This window comes from Camelus bactrianus, chromosome 6, assembly GCF_048773025.1.
Source record: "Camelus bactrianus isolate YW-2024 breed Bactrian camel chromosome 6, ASM4877302v1, whole genome shotgun sequence".
Classification (NCBI taxonomy): domain Eukaryota; kingdom Metazoa; phylum Chordata; class Mammalia; order Artiodactyla; family Camelidae; genus Camelus; species Camelus bactrianus.
Genome location: NC_133544.1, coordinates 25,524,287 through 25,547,500, shown reverse-complemented (window position 1 = coordinate 25,547,500; position 23,214 = coordinate 25,524,287). Strand labels below are relative to the sequence as shown.

General features: G+C 51.0%; 1 protein-coding gene across 2 annotated transcripts in view; it reads right to left on the bottom strand.

Moving 5' to 3' along the window:
• MIDEAS (mitotic deacetylase associated SANT domain protein) overlaps nucleotides 1–23,214 on the bottom strand; it is a 66,317-nt gene that overhangs the window by 6,538 nt on the left and 36,565 nt on the right. For both annotated transcript variants that reach the window (XM_074365274.1, XM_074365273.1), the window contains exons 2-11: nucleotides 14,378–16,062; nucleotides 12,918–13,217; nucleotides 7,682–8,027; nucleotides 5,656–5,722; nucleotides 5,030–5,172; nucleotides 4,793–4,896; nucleotides 4,247–4,322; nucleotides 3,464–3,552; nucleotides 1,207–1,356; nucleotides 1–34 (exon numbers count right to left, since the gene is read on the bottom strand). The exon at nucleotides 1–34 is cut by the window's left edge and continues 179 nt beyond it. In XM_074365274.1, coding sequence (XP_074221375.1) covers nucleotides 1–34; nucleotides 1,207–1,356; nucleotides 3,464–3,552; nucleotides 4,247–4,322; nucleotides 4,793–4,896; nucleotides 5,030–5,172; nucleotides 5,656–5,722; nucleotides 7,682–8,027; nucleotides 12,918–13,217; nucleotides 14,378–15,826 — 2,758 coding nt within the window. In that variant the 5' untranslated portion in view covers nucleotides 15,827–16,062. The remainder of the gene's footprint in view (nucleotides 35–1,206; nucleotides 1,357–3,463; nucleotides 3,553–4,246; nucleotides 4,323–4,792; nucleotides 4,897–5,029; nucleotides 5,173–5,655; nucleotides 5,723–7,681; nucleotides 8,028–12,917; nucleotides 13,218–14,377; nucleotides 16,063–23,214) is intronic.

Below are 23,214 nucleotides of genomic sequence, written 5' to 3'. Positions count from 1 at the left end.
TTGGAGGAGGCACCCTTGGGAACTTCTGAGAAGTCTATGGAGGACAAGAACAGGGCAGTGAGCCTACAGCTCAGTCACACAGCCATCTGCACCGACTCTGACCCTGCCAGTCCTGCTTACCTGGCCTGGCCCAGCACAGCCTCCTGTGCTGGGACCCTATACCCTCCCACAGCTAGTCTGCCTGTAAAAGGAGAGTCTTGAGCCCTGGGAATCCTCAGGGTACGCACTTAAGATAGAGCTGGGGCAGGGAAAGGCATGCCAGTCCCTCCCCACAGGCCACCTGTCCTCCTAGGTGTGTCCAAGAGACACATCCTTGGGCAAGGTGGTCTGGTGGAGCCAGGCAGCAGCCTTGAGCTCCATTCAAAGCTACCTTTATAATGTTTTCTATATCTCCACCCACTTCTCATCTGCAAATCAGGACTAAGCCACTCCCTGTCTTACAGCAGCATGTCACCAAGTGTGGATTTCTGACCCCAAGATCATATTAGGTGGATACATGGGCACAGAATTAAATAACATTCTCTTCAGCTCTCTTTCAGTCCTGATTATGGCAAGGAAAAAGTCTGGAGTTGGTGTTAATACATCTTTTATACCTCTCTAGACTCAACAAGGATGGGTCAGGCCTTACCCTAGAGCCTTGGCAGGTCATAGTATCTAGCTAGAATTTAGTAACATTCGTTTTCATATATATTTTTACCAGTACTTCCTATGACAAGCAACACTGGTTTCCTATTTATGACTGTGATATAAAGCTTCCCTTTTGAGTACAAAATGAGCTGACTTAAAGGAAAACATTAAGTAATAGCACAAGTGTGAACATGACAAAGATAGTAATGGTGACAGATGGTAGGATGCAGACATAGCAGAGTTCATAAAGGTGATACAAGTATTACTAAAGTTGGGAAACAGTGTTAGAGGTCTGCTATGAGGAGACAGTAAGTCGATGCTGGTGTAAATACTGTGGGAAATATCCCCCAATGTTCTGCATCAATACGATGTATTATGATGACACTGGCAAATAGAGAGGGGAACCCAAAGGTCCAGGGCCAGTGCCCAGGACATCAGCTTCCTGGGGCTGTCAGAGACACTGCCTCCTTCTCTCTGCCCTCCAGGGACTCCTGGAGAGATCAGCCTCAGGCTCCCAGCTCAGCCCTCACATCAGACCCAGCCCAGGCTCTAAGCAGCTGAGGCTGGGAAGGGAGTCACCTTAATATCCACTTCAGCCTCTTCCTGGGTTGACTTTTCATCACTTGTATCCACATCCCCGAAGGTTAGCGTCCCATTCCGTCCAATCTTCACCTGCTTCTTGTAGGTATAGTAAAACTCCACACACTGGGCCACAGTCTTGGTCTGGATCTGGTTTGGAGCCAAAACAGAGGTCAGAGTTCCTGGTTCAGCTCACCTGTTTGGGGATACTTTCTCATCCCTGCATGTCCCCCTTAACCTAAGCAAACACTAAAGCCAATAAACCCAGGAAATACAAGCATTTCTCCAACAACGCCTGCTCTGCGCAAACCACTGACTAATTCAATTAACCAAGCCTTCAGCACTATTGGAAAAAAAACAAAACTAAACTAAAGAGGACAACATAGAGCCATTGAGATTTGAATATGAATTGCATATTAGAGAGCATTATTGATCAGTTTAAATTTCTTGGGTGTGATAATGGTACTACAGTTTTGTAAGAGAATATTCTTATCTTATATTTAGGTCAAATGTCATGATGCCTGTAACTTACTTTTTGTGGGTTGTTTTTTTTTTTAATGTAACTTACTTTTAATGCTTAGTTAAAACAGAAGGAATAGGTGTATGTGTGCAATTATATATAGACATAGAGAGACAGCAAATGTGGCAAATATTAACAATTGGTAAATCTGGGAGGTATATGGGTGTTCACTATGCTATTCCTTCCATTTTTCTGTAAGCTTGAGATTTCTCAAAAGAAAAAGTTTAAAGGGGATAAAGTCTGGGCACAATCCACATTCAAAGCCAGCCTAGACCTGGCAACACAGCCTCTCTACATCAATCCAAGGAAACAATTTCATTCCTCTCTAGGCAGCAGTGACGGATAAGCGAGGACAGAGAAATGTCAAATTGTCCTCTGCCGGGGAGGAACTCAAGGGAGACTAACATGAAAGTCCTTGAAAACCAAGTCTTGTTCCCAACTCTGCCACTGAATGGCTGTGTAGCATTAGGCAAGTCTCTTGGTGTGGAAGTGGTGAGTGGGGTGAGACTAGATGATCTCCAAGGGCCTTCCAAACTCTGAAACCCTATCCCTCCCGTTTCACAAATCCATTTGGCCACTGGGTTTGGTTTCTGGATGGCTTTCCCCCACGCAGCTGTTTTCTCAGACTCTCCCCACTCCCCCCAGGCTCCCAGACTGCTCAGCCAATTGCTGGGCTGGGCTGGGAGCTGGCAGGTCCTGTCCACAGAGCCCAAGAGGTCAGAGAGGGCCCTCTGTGCGTGCAGGAAACAGACATGATTCATCTCACAGGAATGGCCAAGTCAGAAATGTATTAATTAGATCCTGTTTACACTTTTACTATCAATTCCCTCCGATCATCTGTTTGCCTGACTAATGGTCTGCTTTCTTCATTAAAGCATTAGGGGTGCCTCAGTGAACTTCACAGGCGTGTACTTCCCGGCAGTACTGCCCATTCAGGGAGCACAGCAAACGACTGTCCTCACAACAGGGCCCTTGTAGGAGATTTGTCAGCACTCTGTCCCGGCCCAGGGCGTCCTGGCACAACCTATAATCCCAAGAGGAGAAAGCACATTCTGGGAAGCCCTTTTCCCTCAGTGGTCCACACAACTCACTCTCCTCACAGCCCAGACTCTGAGACAGGACCGGTGGATTAGCAAAGCACTGTACTCTCCCAGAAGAACATGGGGAAAGGACAAGAGAAATCTAGGAAAACTAGGCTCGGGCCTCCTACACCCAGTCAGCTGAGTTACCAGAAGAAAGCCCTGGGTCTGACAGGAAGTGGGCAGAGGCCCCCAGGTCAGTTAGAGGCACTTGCTAGCTCTCATCTCAGCTCCCCTCATCTCAGGGTGACCTCTCCTCCCACATACTAATAGCGGCCTTCGAAGGACTCCAGCCCCCTGGGATGGCTCACCTCTGCCTGCAGCCCTCCTTTCCTTCCTGTTCTTCCTCAAGAAAGTCACTGTTTTAAGTTTGATGCTCCTGGGTCTGGTGCCCACTCAAGCCCCGCTGTGGACTGAGACCCCAGAGTATAGCCACGCTACTCTGAGGTGAGGGAAGGGGGCTTAAGAACCAAGGGGTGAAAGGCTCGATCACTTCCCTTTTTGTTTTATTTAGAAAAATGTCTCTGAAGCTACTTAAAAAGCATTGCCCTAAATGCTTTTTAAGAGGGCTTGGTAAGCAACTGCAGGGTGCCCCACGGGCAGAGGGAGCCCCAAACCATGCAGGCCCTCACTTGTCCCTGAAACAGCCCCAGCTCACCAGCTTCTGCACCAAGAAGAAATCCTTCTTGTAGATGGCAATGCCCTTGTTGAACAGCTTCCTCTCGGCCGTCTTCCACTGGTCGGAGCCTGCAGGGCAAAGAAGCAGCTAGGGGAGTGAGGCGAGTGGGAGTGTGAGCATGGTGAGGGGCAGTTCTGACTAGGGAAAAAGGGTGAAGTCATCCAACCACCGTCTCTGCAGGCATTCAGTGCTGGCTCCACATCCTGCTTCTGCACTTATTAGCCATGTCGCTTAGCCTCTGAGCCTCACTTTCTCCTCTTGTGAAGTGGGAATTAATAATAGAAGCCACCTCCCCAGCTGTGGTGGAGACTAAGTGAGACAACGCATGTGGAACCCCTGGTGTTCTGCCTGGCACTGACGGGTGAAACCCTCAATGGGGGTCGATAACAGCAGCTGCTACAATTATGCCACTTGGCCAACATCCCTCTTAAAGCACAGCGCCCAGAACAGGACATGGCACTCTGGGGGTTGTCCAAGTTCCAGGCAACTGATGCCAATTGGGATGGCACTACCTGGTGCCTGGGCTTTTTTGCCTGGATGGGCTCACCCCTTCCCCCTTCCACTCTAAGGCACAGGAAACCCCTTGAAAGCTACCCCAGCATTGGTGTCAGTTCTCTCATTCTGGCTCTGGGCTCATCCGTCCCCCACCTCCCTACCCACACCCCACCCCAGGCTATGACTCAGCACTGAAGTGGCCCCACTGATGCTGGAGCCCCCTTCTGGCTCCAAGCTCCAGGCCCCAGGCCCACCCTGCCAGCCCACCTGTGTAGTGATAAGTTGCCAGCGGGTGGTTGTGGGGCCGCAGGGGCTTCTTCAGTAGCAGCTTATTCAGCGTTTCCTAAAAAGGAAGTGAAGAAAAGGTCAGGGCCCTGGCAAGGATCTCAGTGGGCAAAATTCAGGTCTCTGAGTAGGGTGGGCACTTACTCTTGGCCCCTTTAGATGAGGAGAAGCAATAGGTCTGGCAAGATGGCAAGGTCACGGGGGGTGGGCCTGCTCAGGGCCTCTTAAGAGGGAACACACAGCCCCCAAGGCAGGCAGCCACAGAGGGAGAAGGCCTTCAACGACACCCCTGTCTGAGGGTGGGGACCTACTGACCCACAATCAGGGACTGGTGTGGACCCTGCACAGCAAAGCCTGGAGTTTGGAACCAGAGCTTCCTTGGGCCAACTCCCTACCACCCCCAACTTGGTCAAACCCTCCCGCCTGCCTCAAATCAGCAGGCCTGACAGGCTTGGCTCCTAAGCAGCAGACACAGATCCATGCCAGCCTCCCTGAGGGGCCCGTCCTCCACAAGGGGCATTGTCTTACCAGGATATCTCCCCTGGACTCATGCAGACAGTGTAAGGCCAGCTCCTGGTTGGTGCCGGCTCCAGGGAAAATGCTGGAGCAGGCAGCTGTCAGCAGGTCCTCCACTGGGGAGGAAGGAAGGCAACACACTTTTAGGGCTGGGCTGGGCGAGCAGGGCTAGGTTGGGGCAGGGCCTCGCCCACCCACTGCCCAGCAGCCGGCCGTGCTTGCTTTGCCTGCTGGCCCGGCCCCTCTCACCTTGCCTCTGCTTCTCCCGGCTGCTCTCTAGGTTCTCCCACGGCTGCCACACCAAGTCTGCCTTGTGGGGGTCTGCAGCCGCCAGGGTACGGTCCCTCATTGAGGGGATTTCCGCTTGGAACCGGGAGCCCACATTGATCCGTCTGCAGGGGTGGAAAGGGCAGGGAGTAAGGCCTCACCACGTGGGGATGGGGAACCCGACTTACTCCCTGAGGATGGAGAAGATGCAGGGGGTAGTTGGCAGAGGCTGAGCACAGCAAGGCCCCAGCTGGATGTAAGGGAATCTGGCTTCTGTGGGCACAGCCTGGCAAGTGGCACCTGGTGCTGCCAGAAAGGCAAGACCCAGAGGCTGGAAAGGGGAGAAGAAGCTCGAGGTTTACAGACAGGGAAAGAGTCTCTTGGATTAGCCTTTTAATTCTTTTCAGGAGCAAATTCAAACTGAGCTGGTCCTTTCCTTCCCTGTGACTTCCACACAGAAGCTGGCAGGAGGAAGTTCAGTGAAGCCCAGGCCTGACTGCAAAAGCCCAGAGAGGTGTGCTCAGCCCTCAGCCCACAGGGCCCACCTGCACGCATTGACCCCACCTGGCCACCCTCACCCACTGGGCCAGAGGCAGGGCTGCACTTACGGCTCAATGCTCACAGGGGTCGCCTCCCCCATCACAGAGAGGACAGGCGGGGTGACTTCAGCGCTATCTATGGGACAAAAGGCAGGTTAGTAAATGGCACCCTCTCCTCCTCCCTTCAGCAAAGCCACCCTCCCCAACCCGAGGTGGCTGCTCCGTATGCTCAGGAGCCACAGAGGTGACTCACAGAGGTTCATGCGAGGAAATCAGGCACCCTGAGTCCTGGCTCTGCAGACTGCAACTGTGACAACCAGCTGTGACTTTACCAAATATGTGAGTGCCTCCACTTTCACACTTGCTGTAAGGGGCTATTACTACCTATCTCCCTAGGTTGATGTGAAGATTGAATGAAATCATACACAAAGCCCTCAAAAAATATTAGCTACTATTATTACTACTACTACTAGATCTACTTCTGGAGCCGGGTCCCTGCCCCAGGAGCGCCCACACCACAGCACGAACTCCAACATTCAACTACAATTGCTCTGGTAAAGAGGCTGAAACTTCCGCCCCACGAGCAAGGTGGTGAAGGAGATCACTGTTTCGTAATTATCTTCTCAATTCCTTGCTGGGTTCTCTGCCTCAGTTTCTCCTGAGCTAATGTTAATGCCCTACATGATCAAGACACTCCCTTGCTCCAAAAACAAAATCTCTGCTGACTTCCCTCTGCAACCTGAGAGAAAAGCTCAACTCCTCAGCTCAGCATTCAAGGCCTGTTTCTCTTCCATCTATGCCTCCTACCACCACCTTGCCTGGATCCTCGATCCCAGCAGATCACTCCCTCTTGGCGCTCCCTGCACGGTCCCACCTCCGGGCCTTTGCATTACTTCATAGGGTGCCCTCCCCACCTGCTTCCTAGTTCAAGTACAGCTCTAGCCCCACTCTCTCTTAAATAAATGCCTTCCTCACCACCACTCTGCAGGCTTCAGAGCTTAGGGTCTGCTTCACTCACTCACTGCTGATCCCACAGTGCCTGGAACTTCTGTTTTTCTGTCTTCCAAGCTTCCATTTCGACTCCCTAATTAATGACCCTGCATTCTCTTTAGAATAGACCATGGTGTCCCAGACATTTCTGAGGCCCTCACAGGACCCAGTTCAGACTTTACAGCTAAGAGCAAAATAAATATTCATGGATGGACAGACCTCTTCTTTGCTGCCAATATGGTCTCTACAGTGACTTCTTCCTGCACAACCCAGGCAGGGAGAGGTTTCGAAGCTTCCTGTAGAAGTTGAAGGGCTGAAGGCCAGCAGGCCCAGGGGGAGCCATTTCTCATCCACAGACACCAGGGGGCACCAGAGAACTATGCCACGGTGAGGTCAGGGTCAGAGGTTAATTCAGGGACAGCACTGCCTCACCCCGGTGCTACCTCTGGTCTCACACATAATCCTATCACCCTGAGAAAGGATTATCCCATTTCTCAGAGGAAATGAACCCTTGTGTGGAGTAGGCAACATTTTTCAGCAATTCACCATCCAGGCCAGCCAAAATGTCTGCTCTGGGCCAAAAGGACTGTTGAAGAGACCCAGGAGACAGGGTCTGCCACATAATATTAAGAACAAATGTGACACGCCAGGCACAGTGTTAAGTGCTTTACGTGTGTTAATGCATCTGAACCTCACCACAGCCCTGGGAGGAAGCTATTAGGTTGAATCATAGGAAACTGCTGTTTGTGGATTTAAAAATAGCTGAATACATATTGACAATTTCATCATTAACCAAATACTAACATCCTCATTTAAATATTGAAAAAACTGAGACCCAGGGAGTTTAAATGACTTCCACAGGGGATGTAGGAGTAAATGGTGGAACTGGGATTTGAGTCCACGCAGCTGGGCTGACACCTCCTCTCCCCCACACCTAAATGTACTTGAGCCAGGACAACCTTCTCTCTTTCAGAGGAGAGCGTGTGGAGCCCCTTTTCCCACAGCATTCCAGCCCAATCCCCAGCTGCCCCAGAAGCTGAGTCTTCCCTGCTCAATGCCTTCCCTCCCACATTCCTGCCAGGTCTGGGTTGGGGGGTCAACTCACTAGACCGGAGCAGGGTGCGATGGGCACTCTTTGGTGTGATGGGAGGAGGGGCTGGGATGCTGCTGGTCGACATGATGGCATTGAAATAGAGTCCGGAGCCTTCCCGCACGGGGCTGAGGATGGGAGGTGGTGTGTAGGGGGGCAGTTCAAAGCTCCGCTCAGAGGGGTGGTCGGCGAGGCGGACAGGGGAGCGCAGGTGGCTCTGGTATGGGGTGATGTTGGAGTAGACGGGAGGGGCGATGAAAGTGCCCGCCTTGGTGGGGATGATCAGGGGCTCAGGCCTCGGCCGCTGCTTTGGTTTCCGCACTGAAGTTTCCCCCTCCAACTTGATATTCATGTCCTCAGCCTGGGGAAGGAAACAGAACCAAGACGGCTCAGCCTCCTACGTCCTGGGAACACTGAAGTCTTGACCACTGCTTGCCAGTCTCACCTTTGGAACTTAGTCTGCCCACCACACCCACCGAGGCAAGCCTAAGATAGGGAACAGGTCCAAAAGCCCTTCTTAGTGTCTCCTCTAGGGCAGGGGTCAGCAGTTTGCCGAGGGCCAGAGAGTAAATATTTTAGGCTTTGTGGGCGACACATATATTCTTTGGTACATATTCTTCTTTTCCTGGCCCTCTACCCCCTTTTTAAATAATCCTTTGAAAAGGGTAAAAACCACTCTTAGGGCTGGATTTGGCCCACAGGCCATAGTTGCCAACCCCTGCTGAAAAGTCCTCTAGGGCAGGGGACTATAGTGGTTGAGGGCCCAGGCTCTGGAACTAGATTACTCGGACTGGGATCCACTTCTTTAACTTACCACTTAAAATTACTTAACTCTCTGGGCATCATTATTTTTAACAGGGGAATAAAAAGTGCCTACATGATGGGGTAGCTATGAGGACTAAATGAATGAATACGTGGGAATCACTGAGAACAAGACCTGGTACATAGCAATTAATCAATACTGGCTGCTACCACTACTTACACTCCAAGCTCTGTATTAGATGGTGGCCCATACTGTGTGCCAAGATCTGAGGGACCACACAGTGAACAGGACAGCCCTTGTCCTTGAAGAACTTTAATTCTCATAGTATTAGTCCTACTATCACAGGCTAGCCTACTTGTGCTGTCAAAGGTTAGCCCTCCTGGCTTACACTTCTCCCTGCTTGGTACACCTCATGGGCTCCATACAGAGTAGAAGGCATGGCTGTAGAGGAATGGGGGCCTATCATTGGCTCAAAAGAGAATGAAGCCCTATAGGGGGTGAGCGACTTCAATCACCTCCCTGGGTACACAGGTAAGATTGGCCACATTGACTGAGTGGGACTGGGAACAACAGGTTTTCCTCTCCTCTCAGGTTCCAGCTCCCACACAATCTTCCAGCAGAGGGCCCTGACTCCCCATGATGCCTTGCCCATGCCGGTTAGCTATTTGTACCCTCTGCTGTTTTAAGACTAAGAATAAATGACATTGTTCATGCTTCCCCACTTAGGGGAACAATATGACTACACAGAAAAAAAAAAAAATGCAGTGACGCCAAAAGCCCCCAAACTTGATAGATGAGAAATCCAACACGAACTCAGCTAGCTGTAATGATTTGTGATTTCATAATAGGGAAAATGGATTTAAAACTATTCTGAATATTTGACAATATTGATTTTTTAGGTGTGATAATGGTATTGTAGGAAGGAAGAAGGAAGGAAGAGGGGAGGGAAGGAAAGAAACAGAGAAAGAGAGAGATTGAAGGAGGGAAGGAAAAGAGGGGAGGGAATGAGGGAGGAAAGAAGGAAGGAAGAAAGAAGGAAAGAGAATCCTTATGTATGATGTACTTAAGATACAAAACCAAAGTATTTATGGATAGAATCATGTGATATTTGGGATTTGCTTCAAAAAAAAAAAATCCAGTAGCAGGGAGAAGTAGAGGTACAAATGAAAGAAGACAGGCTATATTTTGAGAACTGTAAACAGGGTGGGCAGCTAAATATTAGAGTTCATTATACCATTCTCTCTACTTTTGCACATGATTGAAAATGTCTACAAAGATAGATAGATAGATAGACAGACAGACAGACAGACAGACAGACCTCCCTCCCCAGAAAGTACTCGGGCAGGATTCAAGAGATTCAAATTCCAGGACTAGCTCTGCCACTACTTGGCTGTGTGACCTTAGGCAAGCCCCTTGCCTTTTCTGGATCTATTTCCTCATCTATGAAATGGACATGTTGAGCTGTGTAGTTGCTCAAGCTCCTTCCTGCCACCCTCAGGACAAGCTGCCCAGACCTCTAGCCTCCAGCCTCTAATACAAGCATTTCCCTAACCAGAGAACAAGACCCCAGAGAGCAGAGACTGTGCTGCACATGCTAACCTTGGAGCTCTCCTTTCTGTTACAGACAGCAGGCATGCAGGCTGACTCCCCAGCTAAGAATAATGAAAAAATCCAGATTCAGTACAAAAACCACAGTTTTGCAGGTATCAGAGAGCAAATTAGTTCGCAAAGAATTAAAGAGCCAAGATCCAGGAAAAAGAGGAACACCAAAAAAGGTAAGTTGTATTTTCCCTAGAGATAGATGCTATTATGGAAGAGGCAACTCAGAGGCTGAGAAAATGAGTAGAGTTTTTAATAAATTCAAGGAGCCAGCAGAATAAAAACTGGAGTTTAAAGCTTGCCAAGGAAGGAGACCCTGGTAAACCCCCAGGCTTTGGATTGGGACTCCAAAGGGCTATATCCTCGAAATAAAGGTGCATCAGAAACATTTGAGACTTGTTCTCAAATGGAATAATGCCCAGCTTCAAGCCATCTGATTTAAAGTAATCCAGGACTGCTTGTGCTCTTTGCTACCATAAATCCTCTCCAGTAGAGAAGAACGTCACCCAGAATCTTTAATTACCTCAACAATGTTTTATGTATAATGTCTGACATTCAATAAAAAATAACCAGATATACAAGAGAGCAAGATGTGACTGAAAAACAAGAAATGGCAGATAATAGAAACAGATCCATAGGGATCCCATTAATGGAGTTATCAGACATAAACTTTAAGAAACCTATGCTTAAGTTATGCAATAAAATAAAAGGCAAAGTTGTGACTCTCATCAAAGAACTAGAAACTCTAAAAATGAACCATATGAAAATTCAGTAACTGAAAAACAAAATAACTAAAAATGAGAGCTCAGTGAATGGGCTTAACAACATATTAGACACAGCTAAAGAGAGAACTGGTGAACTGAAAGATAAGTCAGACTGAAAAAAATGGAAAACATAGAAAAATACATGACAGACAAAATAAGGAATGTGGTGAAAAGCTCTAACAAAATGTGTAACCAGGCAGGGAAGGTGTAGCTCAGTGATAGAGTGCATGCTTAGTATGCACAAGGTCCTGGGTTCAATCCCCAGTACCTCCATTTGAAAAAAAACAAAAATAATAAAAATGTGTAACTGGAGTCCCAGAAGGAGAGGAGACAGAAGTGGGGCAGAAGAAATATTCAAGAAGCACTCTAAACAGGATAAATACAAAGAGAACGATATTTAGGTATTACAGCAAAACTACTGAAAACCATGACCAAAAAAAAAAAAAAACCCAACCCCCAAACCCTTACATTCAAAGGAACAAGAAGATGGCTTGTAGCGACTTCCCAACACTGTAACTACAATAGAAGCCTAAAGACAATGGAATGATATCTTTAAAGTGCCAAGGAGAAAAAACAAAAAACAAAAAACCTACTGACACAGAATTCTCTACCCATCAAAGCTATCATTCAAAAATGAAGATGAAATAAAAACAATTTCAGACCATCAAAGACTAATAAAATTTATCCCTAACAGAGTCACACTAAAGGAAATGCTAAGGGATGTTCTTCAAGCAGCATATAAATGATCTGAGATGGAAGCTTGGAGATATGAGGAGAAACAAAAAGCAACAAAACACTCAGTATTTGGATAAATCTAAAATGAACAACTGAACATTACAATAATGTTATAATGCCCTGTCAATGTTAAAATATATAGAGAATGAAAACTCATGTCAATAGTTCTGTAAGTTAGGGATTGGTGGAAAATGGGGTTCAAGGGTTATAAGAACTTTGCATTGTCCAAGAAGAGTTAAAGTACTCTTGGATTAGATTAAGAGTAGATTTCAATAAGCCAAGAATGCATTTTAATTTCTAGGAACACTTCTCAACCAGAGAATTAAGCTCTAATGTCATAAGGCATTCACTATGTAATGAGTTAACTTCTCTTCTATGCATTTAGAATGGTGCTATGAACTATCCTCCAGATAACTGAGGCGACAGTCACTCAAATCCCTTTCTGCAGGGCTTAGTTCTCTCACAAAAACAAGAAAGGCTGCTAGGGTAATCACTAACAGAGTAATACTAAGTATATAATTAATAAATTAACAAAGAAAGGAAATGGAATAACAAACGCAATCAACCCAAAGGAAAACAAAAAGGGAAAAAAGAAGAAAGAAAAGGCAGGATGGGATAAATAGAAAGCAAACAGAAGATAGCAGATTTAAGCCAAAATATATCAGTAATTATATTAAATGTGAACTGTATCAATGCTCAAGTGAGAAAACAAAGGTTGTTAGAACAGATAACAAGAAACCCCAATTATATGCCACTTGAAAGATACACCTTAGACAGAAGGATACAGAAAGGCTGAAAGTAAAAAGATGGAAAAGATAAACATCCCGTCCTCCTCCCACCCACACTAACCAAAAGAATGCTAAATATCTGACAAAGCAGACTTTAGAAGGCAAAAAAATTACTAGATAAAAAGAAACATTTCATGATAAAGTGTCTAATCCAGTTCTAAATGAGTATGCAACTAATAAAATTGCATCAAAAATATAAAACAAATAGTGACAGAACTAAGAAGAAATAGAAAAAACCTCAATCTAAGAGAGAGATTTCAACATACATGTTTGTACTGATAGAATAAGCAAACATTTCTACATCCCAGTGCCTAGCACAGTGCCTGACCCATATTAGAGGCCCAATCAAAATTTGCTGACCTAAAATAAGAGATTCACACATCCTAGATTTTCCTAAACAGTACCAACTTTCAAGTATAAAACTGTCTCTCTGTTCCCCGTAAGTACATTTGCTCAAAAGGTTCATTTGGAAATATAAATAATATCCCCATGGGTCACCTAAATCCCTCCCACACGGCCACGTTCTCCTTTTTCCCCGTACAGTCTTAGGTCCCCAGGGGCACCCAGGTACTGGAGGTGTTTGCATGGAGCGTCTCTCATACCTGAGCTGGGGCATCAGTACCGGGGATACGGGTGGACCGCCTGCGGGTGACGATGACCGATGGCTTGTGTTCAGTGGGGTTCTGTTCAGGACCCTTTCCATCCTCATCAATACCTCCAGCTTGGGCCGCCTCGGTTGGGTCCACAGCCCGCACAGGCACAGACACTGGGATGATGAGGGGCACCATCCCGCTGTCCTCCCGTGCTCGCTTGGCAGCTAAGGAGGGCTCAGAAAACTCCACCCCACACTTGGTAGTTGAAGCCAGTACACTTTTCCGCTTCTCTTCAGAGCCACTGGCATCCTAGAGAAGGAGGGAGGGGGAAATGAAGAGAGTTAGAAGGTAAGTCCTGATTTGCTGGTCTGGGACCCTTAGTCCCATTTGATTCAGGGATTCAAACACTCATGATGGTTCCCAATGGTCTTTGGTAACCTGGCCTTTCCCTGGCTACCTTTTCCCCCACCATATTCCTTAATACTCTCCAAAACCTCCCTTCTGCCAGGTTCTCCCATCCTGGCCTGGAGCAGGAGTCCCCAGATGGCCATCTCAGGCCACAAGTGGCTTTACAGATGTTTTTTATTTTGCCTACACGGTTAGAGGCATGTGAAATAGTATCTCAATAGTCAAAACGTATCTCTGCAAAAGAAAGTAAGCAAGGAACCTGTGGCAAAGTAAGGGTGGTCTCTGTATCTATTTCCTCACTGGCAACTGGCTGGCATGAAGTCAAATTCTGCAGCTTCCTACGTATCAGCCTGGCCCAGTGGGCTTTGAAGGTTCAGACCTCTAGTGAAGGAAGGGGCAAACACTGCCTTTGGAGTCAGATACTAGGCTTCTATCTTACCCCTGTGACCTTGGGAAATCCCAACTGGGTCTCAGCTTCTTTAGCAATAAAATAGGACAAATGACAGCATCCTTCTCATAGGGTTTGATGATAAATTACTTGTGACCAAGTATAAGAAACTCCACGTACAACACAGGTGCTCAAATTCTGTTCATTCTTCTTCCCCATTTAGATTGTCTTTTTCTCTTAAATCAATTTTATTGCAGTATAATTTATATACAACAAAATGCACCAATTTTTAATTATCGTTCAATGCATTTTGACAAGTACAACCACCTGTGTAACCACTACCACATTCTTATCTGTGAAACCCACTGATCTGTAAACGGTTCCGCTTCTCCCTTCTCCCAATCCTGCAAATCCCAAATGAAGAAGCCAACCCACAGGAGGGTACTGCATTTTCCTGCCCACAACCCTGCATGTGTTTAAACCCCATCTTCCCTTCAGGTGTGAATACACCTACACAGAGATTCAGAACTCCCTGAAATGGATAGGTTCTTGCATTTCCTTTAGTGAAGTAAGAAGACCACCCTCGTGGACCTGGAGTCACTTGCTCTCCCCCAGCCCCAGACACGGCTCCCCCACCCTGTGCCAGGTCTGCCCCAGCCCACACCACTCTCACCTTTGTGTTCTGCAGTGAGGCCAGCTCCACGGCCTTCTGAGCCAGGGTCAGCAGGTTGGCCTCCTGGGACGCCCGGCGCCTCCGTCTCGTGCTCTGGATCACCCCACCCCGTAGCACCTGCCCACAGTCCCCCGTGCCCACTGCCCGCACGCCCTCCTCGTTGCCCATGGCAGGAGCCTCCCGCTCGCGACCGTTGGGTGCCAGTCTCTCCCCGTCAGACAGCAACTGTGACTCCCTCAACTCCAGCGGGAATCCCAGAGCTTCAGGATGAGGCTGCCCCAGGGGGCCAGGTGGTGGCTGCTGCGAGGGCCAGTGATGCAGGAACAAGTTGCTGGCAGGATCCTGCCCAGGCTGGGTGCCAGCCCCATCCAGGGCGGTGGAAGGCAGGACGCCCTCCTTAGAGAGGCGGCGGGAGCGGCGGGGGAAGGGGATCTGGGCCTGAGGTAGCACAGGCTGCGGGGCCGACTCCTGCAGGAGGGCCTTTCGCAGTTCTGGGTTCAGGTCAGGGTTGGGCGGGAAGGGGTAGGGTGCCATGCTGTGGTGAGCCAAGTGGGGCTGCCCCAGTGGCCCGGCCGGCTGCAGGCCAAAGTCCTGGGGCTGCTGAGAGGGTGGCTGCTGCATGGGGTAGAAGTTCTCAAAGAGCTGCATCTGGGGCAGGGTTGCCTGCTGCTGCTGCTGCTGCTGCTGCTGCTTCTGCGGCGGGAAGGCAGCAACAGGGTTGGGGGGCGGCGGGCCCTGCCGGAAGACCTGCCGGTTCACCTGGTGGCCGAACGCCAGCTGGAAGGGCTGCAGGGGCAGCGTCTGGTTGGGGGCCTTCTTGGCCATGTGGAAAGAGTTCAGGGGTGCCTGGGGCCGCCCTACCTCCAGCTGCACCTTCTGTGGCATCACTGGCCGCACTGCGTTTCCATAGCGGTCCAGCTGCGGCCCCCCTCCTTTCTCCCTCTTCAGTGCCTCAGGGTGGTTATAGTAGGTAGAGACCCCCATGCCAGGATGAGGGCTCCCCTTGGGTCCACTGTAGAGGGGCAAGCTGTGGCGGTTCCACGTTGAGTGGGGTGGAGGCTGGCCAGGCTGCTGCTGCCAGCCGCTGTCACTGACCCCCCCACCCCCTCCACGCTCCGGGCCCCGCCCTGGAGCCATCACAGAGTTGGGCCACTTGACTGAGCCCACCTGCTGGGACAACATGGTTCGCTCAGACCCATACACCACAGAGTTCAGCAGGGCCAGGCTGTTGGGAGGGGGGAGTTCCACTGGCTGGGAGGCAGAGGCAGCCCCTGCCGGACCCTCGTGCCCAAAGTAAGGCTCCTCCTTCACTCTGGTGGACTGTGGAGGGGCCTGGGGCTGCTGTGGGGCTTGCAGGGGTTGGGGCTGCTCCTTGGGAGCTGGTTCCTGGTCCCCAAAGAGGCAACGCTTCCGCTTGTTCTGAGCCTTGGGCTGGGCCTGGAGGTTCATGGTGTGGCCAACGGGGCCCCGACAGTGAGACCTACTTCACCAGTTGCCCATCCCCTGGGGGACAGTCGTGCTGGAAGTCTGGCCCTAGTCCAGCAGCCAGTGGGGGCAGCAGAAATGCTGGATGGTGTGGTCAGACACAGGGAGAAAGAACAGCTGGCTCTTCCTTGCTCTTCAAAGAGAGGCTCTTGGGCTCCTCTACTCTTCCCAGTTCATGATGCTCCACGGGGCCCTGCAGCCTGCAGACAAGAATAGCAGCAGTGTCAGCTACAGCCTCCCAGGATGCCCCACATGTCAGCTCAAGTGCGAGGGGGGCCTCAAGGGCCCTGTGTTTCCACTGCCTCCCAGGAACAAGCCCAAGGTCACAGGGCAGCATTGGTGAGGCAGCAGCCAGGACCTTGGGGGAGCCACCAGAAGTAACCAGAACCAGCACCTCCCAGGGCGCCATGGGTCTCTCCTCTTGTCCCACCACCTTGCCCTCCTAGTTAGACTCCAGATCTATTGCATTTAGTTGTGTAACCTGCACACAGCACAAGGAAGCTGCCAAGGGGGCCAGTGGGGCTGAGATCCAGCCTAAGCCCCTAGGTGACAAAGGCCATATTGGATTCCCTTCTCCTCCTCAGCCCACTGGGCAGCCCGGCAGATCCTCTCACATCCGTTGAAGCTGTAGCCTCCCACCAGACCAAGTAGTTTTATTCAGCCAATGCCTCCTCTGATACTCCAGGCACATCTCAAACAGGCAGTAGAGAAAATAGGAATCATTCCCAACTGTGCAGCCCAAGGGTTGGGAGCCCCACCAGGCCCTTGCAGAGTCCTGGGCCCAAGGCTAGGCTCGGGTCTTTTGCACTGAGGCATGTAGGTGAGGCCCCTACATGAAAGATATGTGCAGTCCTAGCCCCACCCCTGGGAGGAGCTGCTGGGTGGAACCGTAGCTGCCAGAGTCTTCCCCAAACTAGCACAGAACCTGTTTTGCAACCCCCAGCTGCCTGGAGACGGGATCCAGCCTGGTAGCTAGTCAGCAGTCCCCACCCACCCTTCCCCACTGCCAAAGAGCTCCTGGCATCTGTAGCGAAGGAACTGTATAGTTATGATATTGAGGGGGTTCAGATTGCTAGAACTTAGGTCCAGAAGGTTATTCCGTGACATGCCGTGACTAAAGTGCTCATAATGTTCCCATATTTGTTTTCTGACAACAAAAACAGTTTGCTCTATTTATCCTGCTACAGAACAGACAGGATTGAGACCAGTATTTTATAATTTACATGTGTTTTTATTACTTACATGCAAGTTATAACTTACACGTATAACTTGCATGTGTTTTCAAAGACCTTTTTCTTTCTTCAGAGGTTTTTTGTTTGTTTGGGTATTTTTGTTTTGTTTTTCCCCCTTCTTGGAAGCTGGCAAATGTGGGAGCTACATGGCCCATCTCTTCCCCATGCTAAAATTCTGGTCCTGAGCCAGTCTATCTAGAAGGGGAGGGGAGGGGAGGAGGACTCAGGAAGCCCCTGCAAATAAATCTGCAGGACCAGGCTGACCTCAGACGTCAGAACCTAGACGCTCCGGTCTTCATTAGCAACCTGGGGAGTTTCCAGAAAACCAGGCGAGAGCAGAGGAGGGCTGGGGCTGGGCATACTGGGCAGGCTCTAGTATGAAGCCCTGGCTATACCCGGCGATGCCCCTGGCCCCAGAGAGGCCGCCGCGCTATCGCTCCTCCGCAGGCTTCCGCAGCTCCCCAGCCCTTCCCCTCCCGGAGCGGCCGTGACTCACTCCGGCCCCCTGCCGCCTTTCACTTTCACCCAGCACCCAGAAGGGGAGGAACTTCCTCCTCCATTTCCTTCCTCAGCTCCCGGCCCTGCTGTGAGTGAGAGCGACTCTCCGGGCTCGCACCCCCTTTGTCTCGCCTATGGAAGCTGGGGGTGGGGGAGACTAGGAGAGCATCCGAGTCACCCAGGCTCCCGCCCAAGGGGAGGACTTGGACAAGCAGAGAGTGCCGAGGCCACAGAAACCACCTTCTGAACAAACCCCTTTCTCTTGCTTTTGAACTCTCATTCTCTGACAGCCAACCCAAAGCCAGCACCTAGACTGAAAACAACCCTGGGCGCCACCGTGAAGCTGCCGGGTGGGACTGTCCTGGCTACCGGAGTCTGGCTCTGCCTCTCCAATCAGCATGAACCAACTACAAGTACGTGTGTGTCTGCAGAGGAAGGAAGAACATGCTGGCTCGAGGGGAGGGGAGGGGAGGGGGCCGAGGGAGAGTTGGCAGGTCCATGTGCCTCGGAAGCAGGGAGCCTCCCCTCCCCCCAACAGTACACAGACATCCCCCATCACAGCGCTGTCGCCTTTTGAGCTTGGGGGCTTTGAGGAAGGGAAGGCCCACGTAGCAGATGGGCCTGGCGCATGTGTGAGTGTGTGCCCAATGGAGGGTACCAAGGCACAGGGATGGCCAGCTCAGCCCTAGTGGAGAGCGGTTCCCCACATTGGGTTGGAGAGATGGAGGTGGAGTCTGTGAAAGAGGATCCAAGGCGGGGCTGCTCCTGCCCTAGTCCCAGACTGGCTCACCTGCCACTGTTTGGTCAGGCCAAGAAAGGCTGGACTCTGCTGGTCTACCTCCCACCTGCCACCCTGCACATCAAGGAGGGCCTTTCCTCAGGACACCACAGTAGGCTTCCAAGCTGGACCAGGGACTTGCTTAGAAGAAATCAAATGGGTCAATTCTGAGGAGGCTGAATTGCTCCAGAAGCTTCTCGAGAGGCCTCCCTTTCACCCCCATCGGAAGGCTAACAGTGCTAAGAGCACAGACAGCCAGATCCGGGACCCTCAGAGAAGAAAGGTCAGTTATCTGAGGGGATGGAGAAAACAGGGGACCCCGGAGGGAGGCGGGGAAGGGACACACCAAGGCAGCAGGACACAGAGGAGCAGTAGTAGTAGAAGCAGCAGCAGCAGCCAGTAATAATAATAATAATAATAATAATAATAATAATAATAATAATAATAATAATAATAATGCTGCACCTGTGCCAGGCAGGTCCTCAATGCTTCGCACATGTTTAATTCCTACAACAGCTTTATAAGACAGCATGAAACTGAAGCATAAAGCATTTTTATTTTAACCTCCACTTTATAGGTGAGCTAGACAGGCTCAGAGGGGTTAAGTGACCTGCCAGTGGTCACATGGTAATTATGTTGCAGAGCCAGGAATTGAACTTAGGTCTGCCTGACTCAAAGACCAAGCTCTTATTCCTTATCCCTAAGACATGCCACTAAGACACCAGGGCCCTCTCTGCACACCTTCCTTCCACAACACGCTCTCAATGGTCTCAGAGCAAGGATTTTCTGCACACGGATATCCCTCCTCACTGGCACTGGGAAGCCCCTGACCCTTACCTGAACTGTTGACAGGTAAACCTCTCCTGTTCTGCTCCAGTTCATCTGAGACCCTCAGTCCGACAGGAAGGGAGGGGAGGAAGGAGCTTTCCCACAGAGGCATCAGCAGGTGTGGGAGCTCCACAAGGAAGCCTGAGACTGCACTGGCTGCTTCAGCCTTGCTCTCCAAGCCTGGACCCTCCAGCCCCTGCAAGCCCACCCCTGCCTCAATTCTGGTGGCTGTTGGTGGGGCTTCCAGCCCTCATGCCCCAAGCATACCTCATAGCCTGCAACTCTGGCCAGGACTGAACCACTTCCTCCCAGTTTTTCTGCCCCAGCCCTCCTCCTCTGTCCCTCACGTGGAAGTCAACCTGGCATTCCTCACAATGAGGAAGAGGAAGGAAGCCATCCTTTCTGAAGGCTGCCGACCGATGGGCCAACTCCGTGAGGTTGCGGGGAAGAGGGTGTAATGAGGAACTCCTGCAGGCAGCTCACCCTTGGGACCAGCTGCAGGGCCTAACAACGGATGCAGAAACACTGCAAAAGGAAACCCACAGACATCATGGGGCCCCAGACACTTACACCCACTCTGTCAGTCTGTTTGACTGTCTATCTGGGCTCTACTCACCCTTCCCTTCCTCCAGGAGCCTCGCTGCTGCACACCACAGACAGCCCTGGGCAGAAGACATGGCAAGAATCTAATCTCAATGGCTGGGGACCTATGGGGCTTTCAGAAGCATCTATGGTGAGAAGCACTTTCTCTCTACAGATGAAAGCAATGTGCACTAAGAAAAGAAAACAGTGCTGAGCCCACACATGTGTTTTGCACACAAATGAGGGAAGGTGCTGAAAAGGCTGTTGGGTGTTCTATGCTGGTGGTGACACCATGCCCTCCAAGGACGCAACTGAACACACACTGCTCCCCATGTGCCATCAGCAACCCAGCTACATGCCCAACATTGGCTGGGAGAGTCCTGTGAGCCCTCAGCACAGGGCAATGGGCCAAGTCATGACCATTGAGGGGACTAGGGCCACTCACAAGCTTGGGGCATTCAGCACTATCATCCAAGAGACAAAACTATTCTGAGTCAAGGTTACATAGGAAAGGGGTGCCCAGCTTGGTCCCAGTGGCCCCAGGGGCTCATCTCTGACATGGAGTTGAAAGACAACTAAAGGACCCCCCTGACCCCAGGAGGCTAACACTCCCAAGCTCCTGCTCTTACCTGTGCCACCCCTGGCCCTACAAACTCAGCACTAGGAAGAGGAGGTCACAGCTCAAAGGCCAAACAGACCAAAATGTGGCATCCAACAAGGCCCCAAATCTCTAGGCCAGCCAGTTCCCTGAGCACCAAAGAGGCTATCTTAGGACCAAGTCTAAACTTCCTATCTGGCCCACAAGTCCCTGCATACTTGGGCTCCTGCTACTTCTCTCAACATTCCATGCTGGAGCCATCATTCAGGGCTGTTCCTGCTTTGTTTCCAGGTCTTTGACCAGGCAGTTCCTCTGCCTCGTACACCTTCCCGCCCCTTTCACCTGACCAAGTCCTACTCATCCTTCAGGTCTCAGACACTGCTTCCTCCAGGAAGTCTTTCCTCACCCCAAGGCTGAGCCAGGAACAACACTCTGAGTTCATAATACTTCTAAACCGCATGACTGTGCTCAGCATACTGAATTCTAGGTACCTATCTCTTAGTCTCCAGCAGACAGCACTCCAGTGGGGCAGAGTTTGCTGATCCCTGTACCTTGGCACTTGGCTTGTACCTGTGCCTGAGGTGAGTCAGAGCCAAGCCTGGGCAGAGGCACTACTCATAGCCGATGTATCCACCCTGGGCTCCTGCCTGGCCCTGACTTCCGGTCTTTCTTCCAATGCATATCAAAGCTCCCCATGATGCAGAATGAAGCAAAAGGCCCAGCCCCCTTACCCAACCCCAGCCTACCCCATCAGTGGCCACAGGATCCATCCAACTAAGCTGAACACAAATCCTTCTCCAACTGCGGGCCCATAAGCCACTTGCCCCTTGACTGTCACTCGCTGCCCCCACACTACATGCAGGACAACTGGGAAAGTGCCAGTCCCACTATTGCCTCTGCTCCATTTTTTTCCCCTCAAGGCTTCCCACCCCTGCCTAGACCATGGCCAGGGACATGAGCCTGTGGATCTGTTCACCTCGTGCCGAGACATGGCTGGGATGGACCTCAAAACACCAAGGTGTCTATCTAGGATGCCAGGGGGCAGTGGTAAGGGGCCCTCCTTAGAGGAGCCCAGCATGGCCCAGCTGGCCTTCCAGTCCAGGCTCATATCCTGAAAAGCTCTCTCTCAGATACTCGGGGACTGTGCAAGTGGCCTGTAACTGCCATCTTGGACCAGCTAAAGGTGCCCAGGCCCTAGACAGACTTTCCCTCTGGGCACAGTGCAACCATCTGCAATGCTGTGTGCCCTCCTCTAACTGGGAGTTCACACCCAGGCTGAAGGGCCCCATTTCTTCAAGCCTCTGGACACACATGTCTCGTTCTCAAGGGGTACATAAAACTAATAAGGAAGGAGACGCCAGCCACAGAGATGAGGGCCTGCCTCCCACAAGTGTCAGTTCCCCTGGGGGTGTGAGAAAGCAGGCCCTGTGATGTGCCTATGCCGAGTCCAGAGGGAGTCCCCGGATTATCACTTCTCCCGACTGAACTTCAGCTCTGAAAGGCAGCGGCCAGGCTGATAGGCCAGGGAGTCATGAGTCCCAGGGGTCTCAGCCGCCAAGTTGACCGGGCTCAGCCAGGGTTTGAGCTGGCTGCAGTTCGAGCTTTGACCGTAAAAAAGGCAACACTAAGATGTTTCTAAAAGGATACTTGTGAGAGGGAAATCCTTTGCCTTATGAGGCACTCCCAGGGCTTCCTTCAGACGTTGACCTCTATCATCCCCTCCCCCAATGCCCCACAGACAAGCCCAGGATGTCCATGTAAGCCAGGAGAACCGGGTCCGTTTTACTGGAGGGAAGCTGCAGCAGATAGGAAACATCGAGTCCCAGGCAGGGCCAGGAAAGGATAGAGCCTCCAGGCCCAGCTTTCACCCACACTTGGGGGGCTAGCTGCCTCCCTCCTAGGCAAGGGCCACAGAGGATTACAGGCAGCCCAGGAAACCCCTTCCACAGGACTCAGGACTCCCAGGGTGAAGTGGAAGCTGGCAGGCCTGGGCTCTCCCCAGAAGAGATGGAGCAAGTGTCCCTGCAGCCAGCCCTGGAGCAGATCTCACAACCCTCTCATACCCTACAGGGCTCATGCCACCAGAGTCTGCTCCAGCTCCCCTTCCCCTTCTGGAAGGGCCCGGCTCACCAGCAGGTCTAGAGCAGGGATCTCTGGAGTCTGCCTGAGCCCCAGTGCCAGACTCTGCCCTAGACCAACATACAGAGAAGGCCACTCACAGGGACCCACCTTAACATGGCCTTGCCCTGCCTACACCCCTGCCCCCCATACACACACCCTCTGTAGCCCTGCAGATCAGCCCATTGCCCCTTCATCCACTCAATAAACATCTGCTCAGCACTGGCTGTAAGCCAGGCTCTGGGGAGACACAGGAGACAAGGTACAGTCCCTGCCCACATAGAGCTCCCAGCCCAGTGGGGGAGAAAAACAGAAACACACATTGATTATAATGCAAGGTGGCCTATCCTGGGTCTAGAAATACACACAGGGAACAGGTGACCCTGGGAAGAGTTCCCTGACTTTGAGTCTTTGTTGGAGCTATTCCCTCTGCCTGGAAGTCCTGCCTCCTCCACTCTGACAACCTGCCTCCTATCAAGTCCTATCTCCTCCAGGCAGACCTCCAGCACATACTGTTCTCACCCTTTCTGAATCTTCAAGCTTTTACTCAGTGTTAACCACTATCCCATAATGCTTCTTTAATTTTCCTTTCTGTTTCTGCACCAAGGCTGGAAGAAGCAGGGCCTGGAGGTAGTGTGGCCCAGTGGAGAGGGCAGTAAACTGGCTATCAGATACCTATGTGTCTAGTCCAGGAGTCACCACTCACTAGTTTCTACCT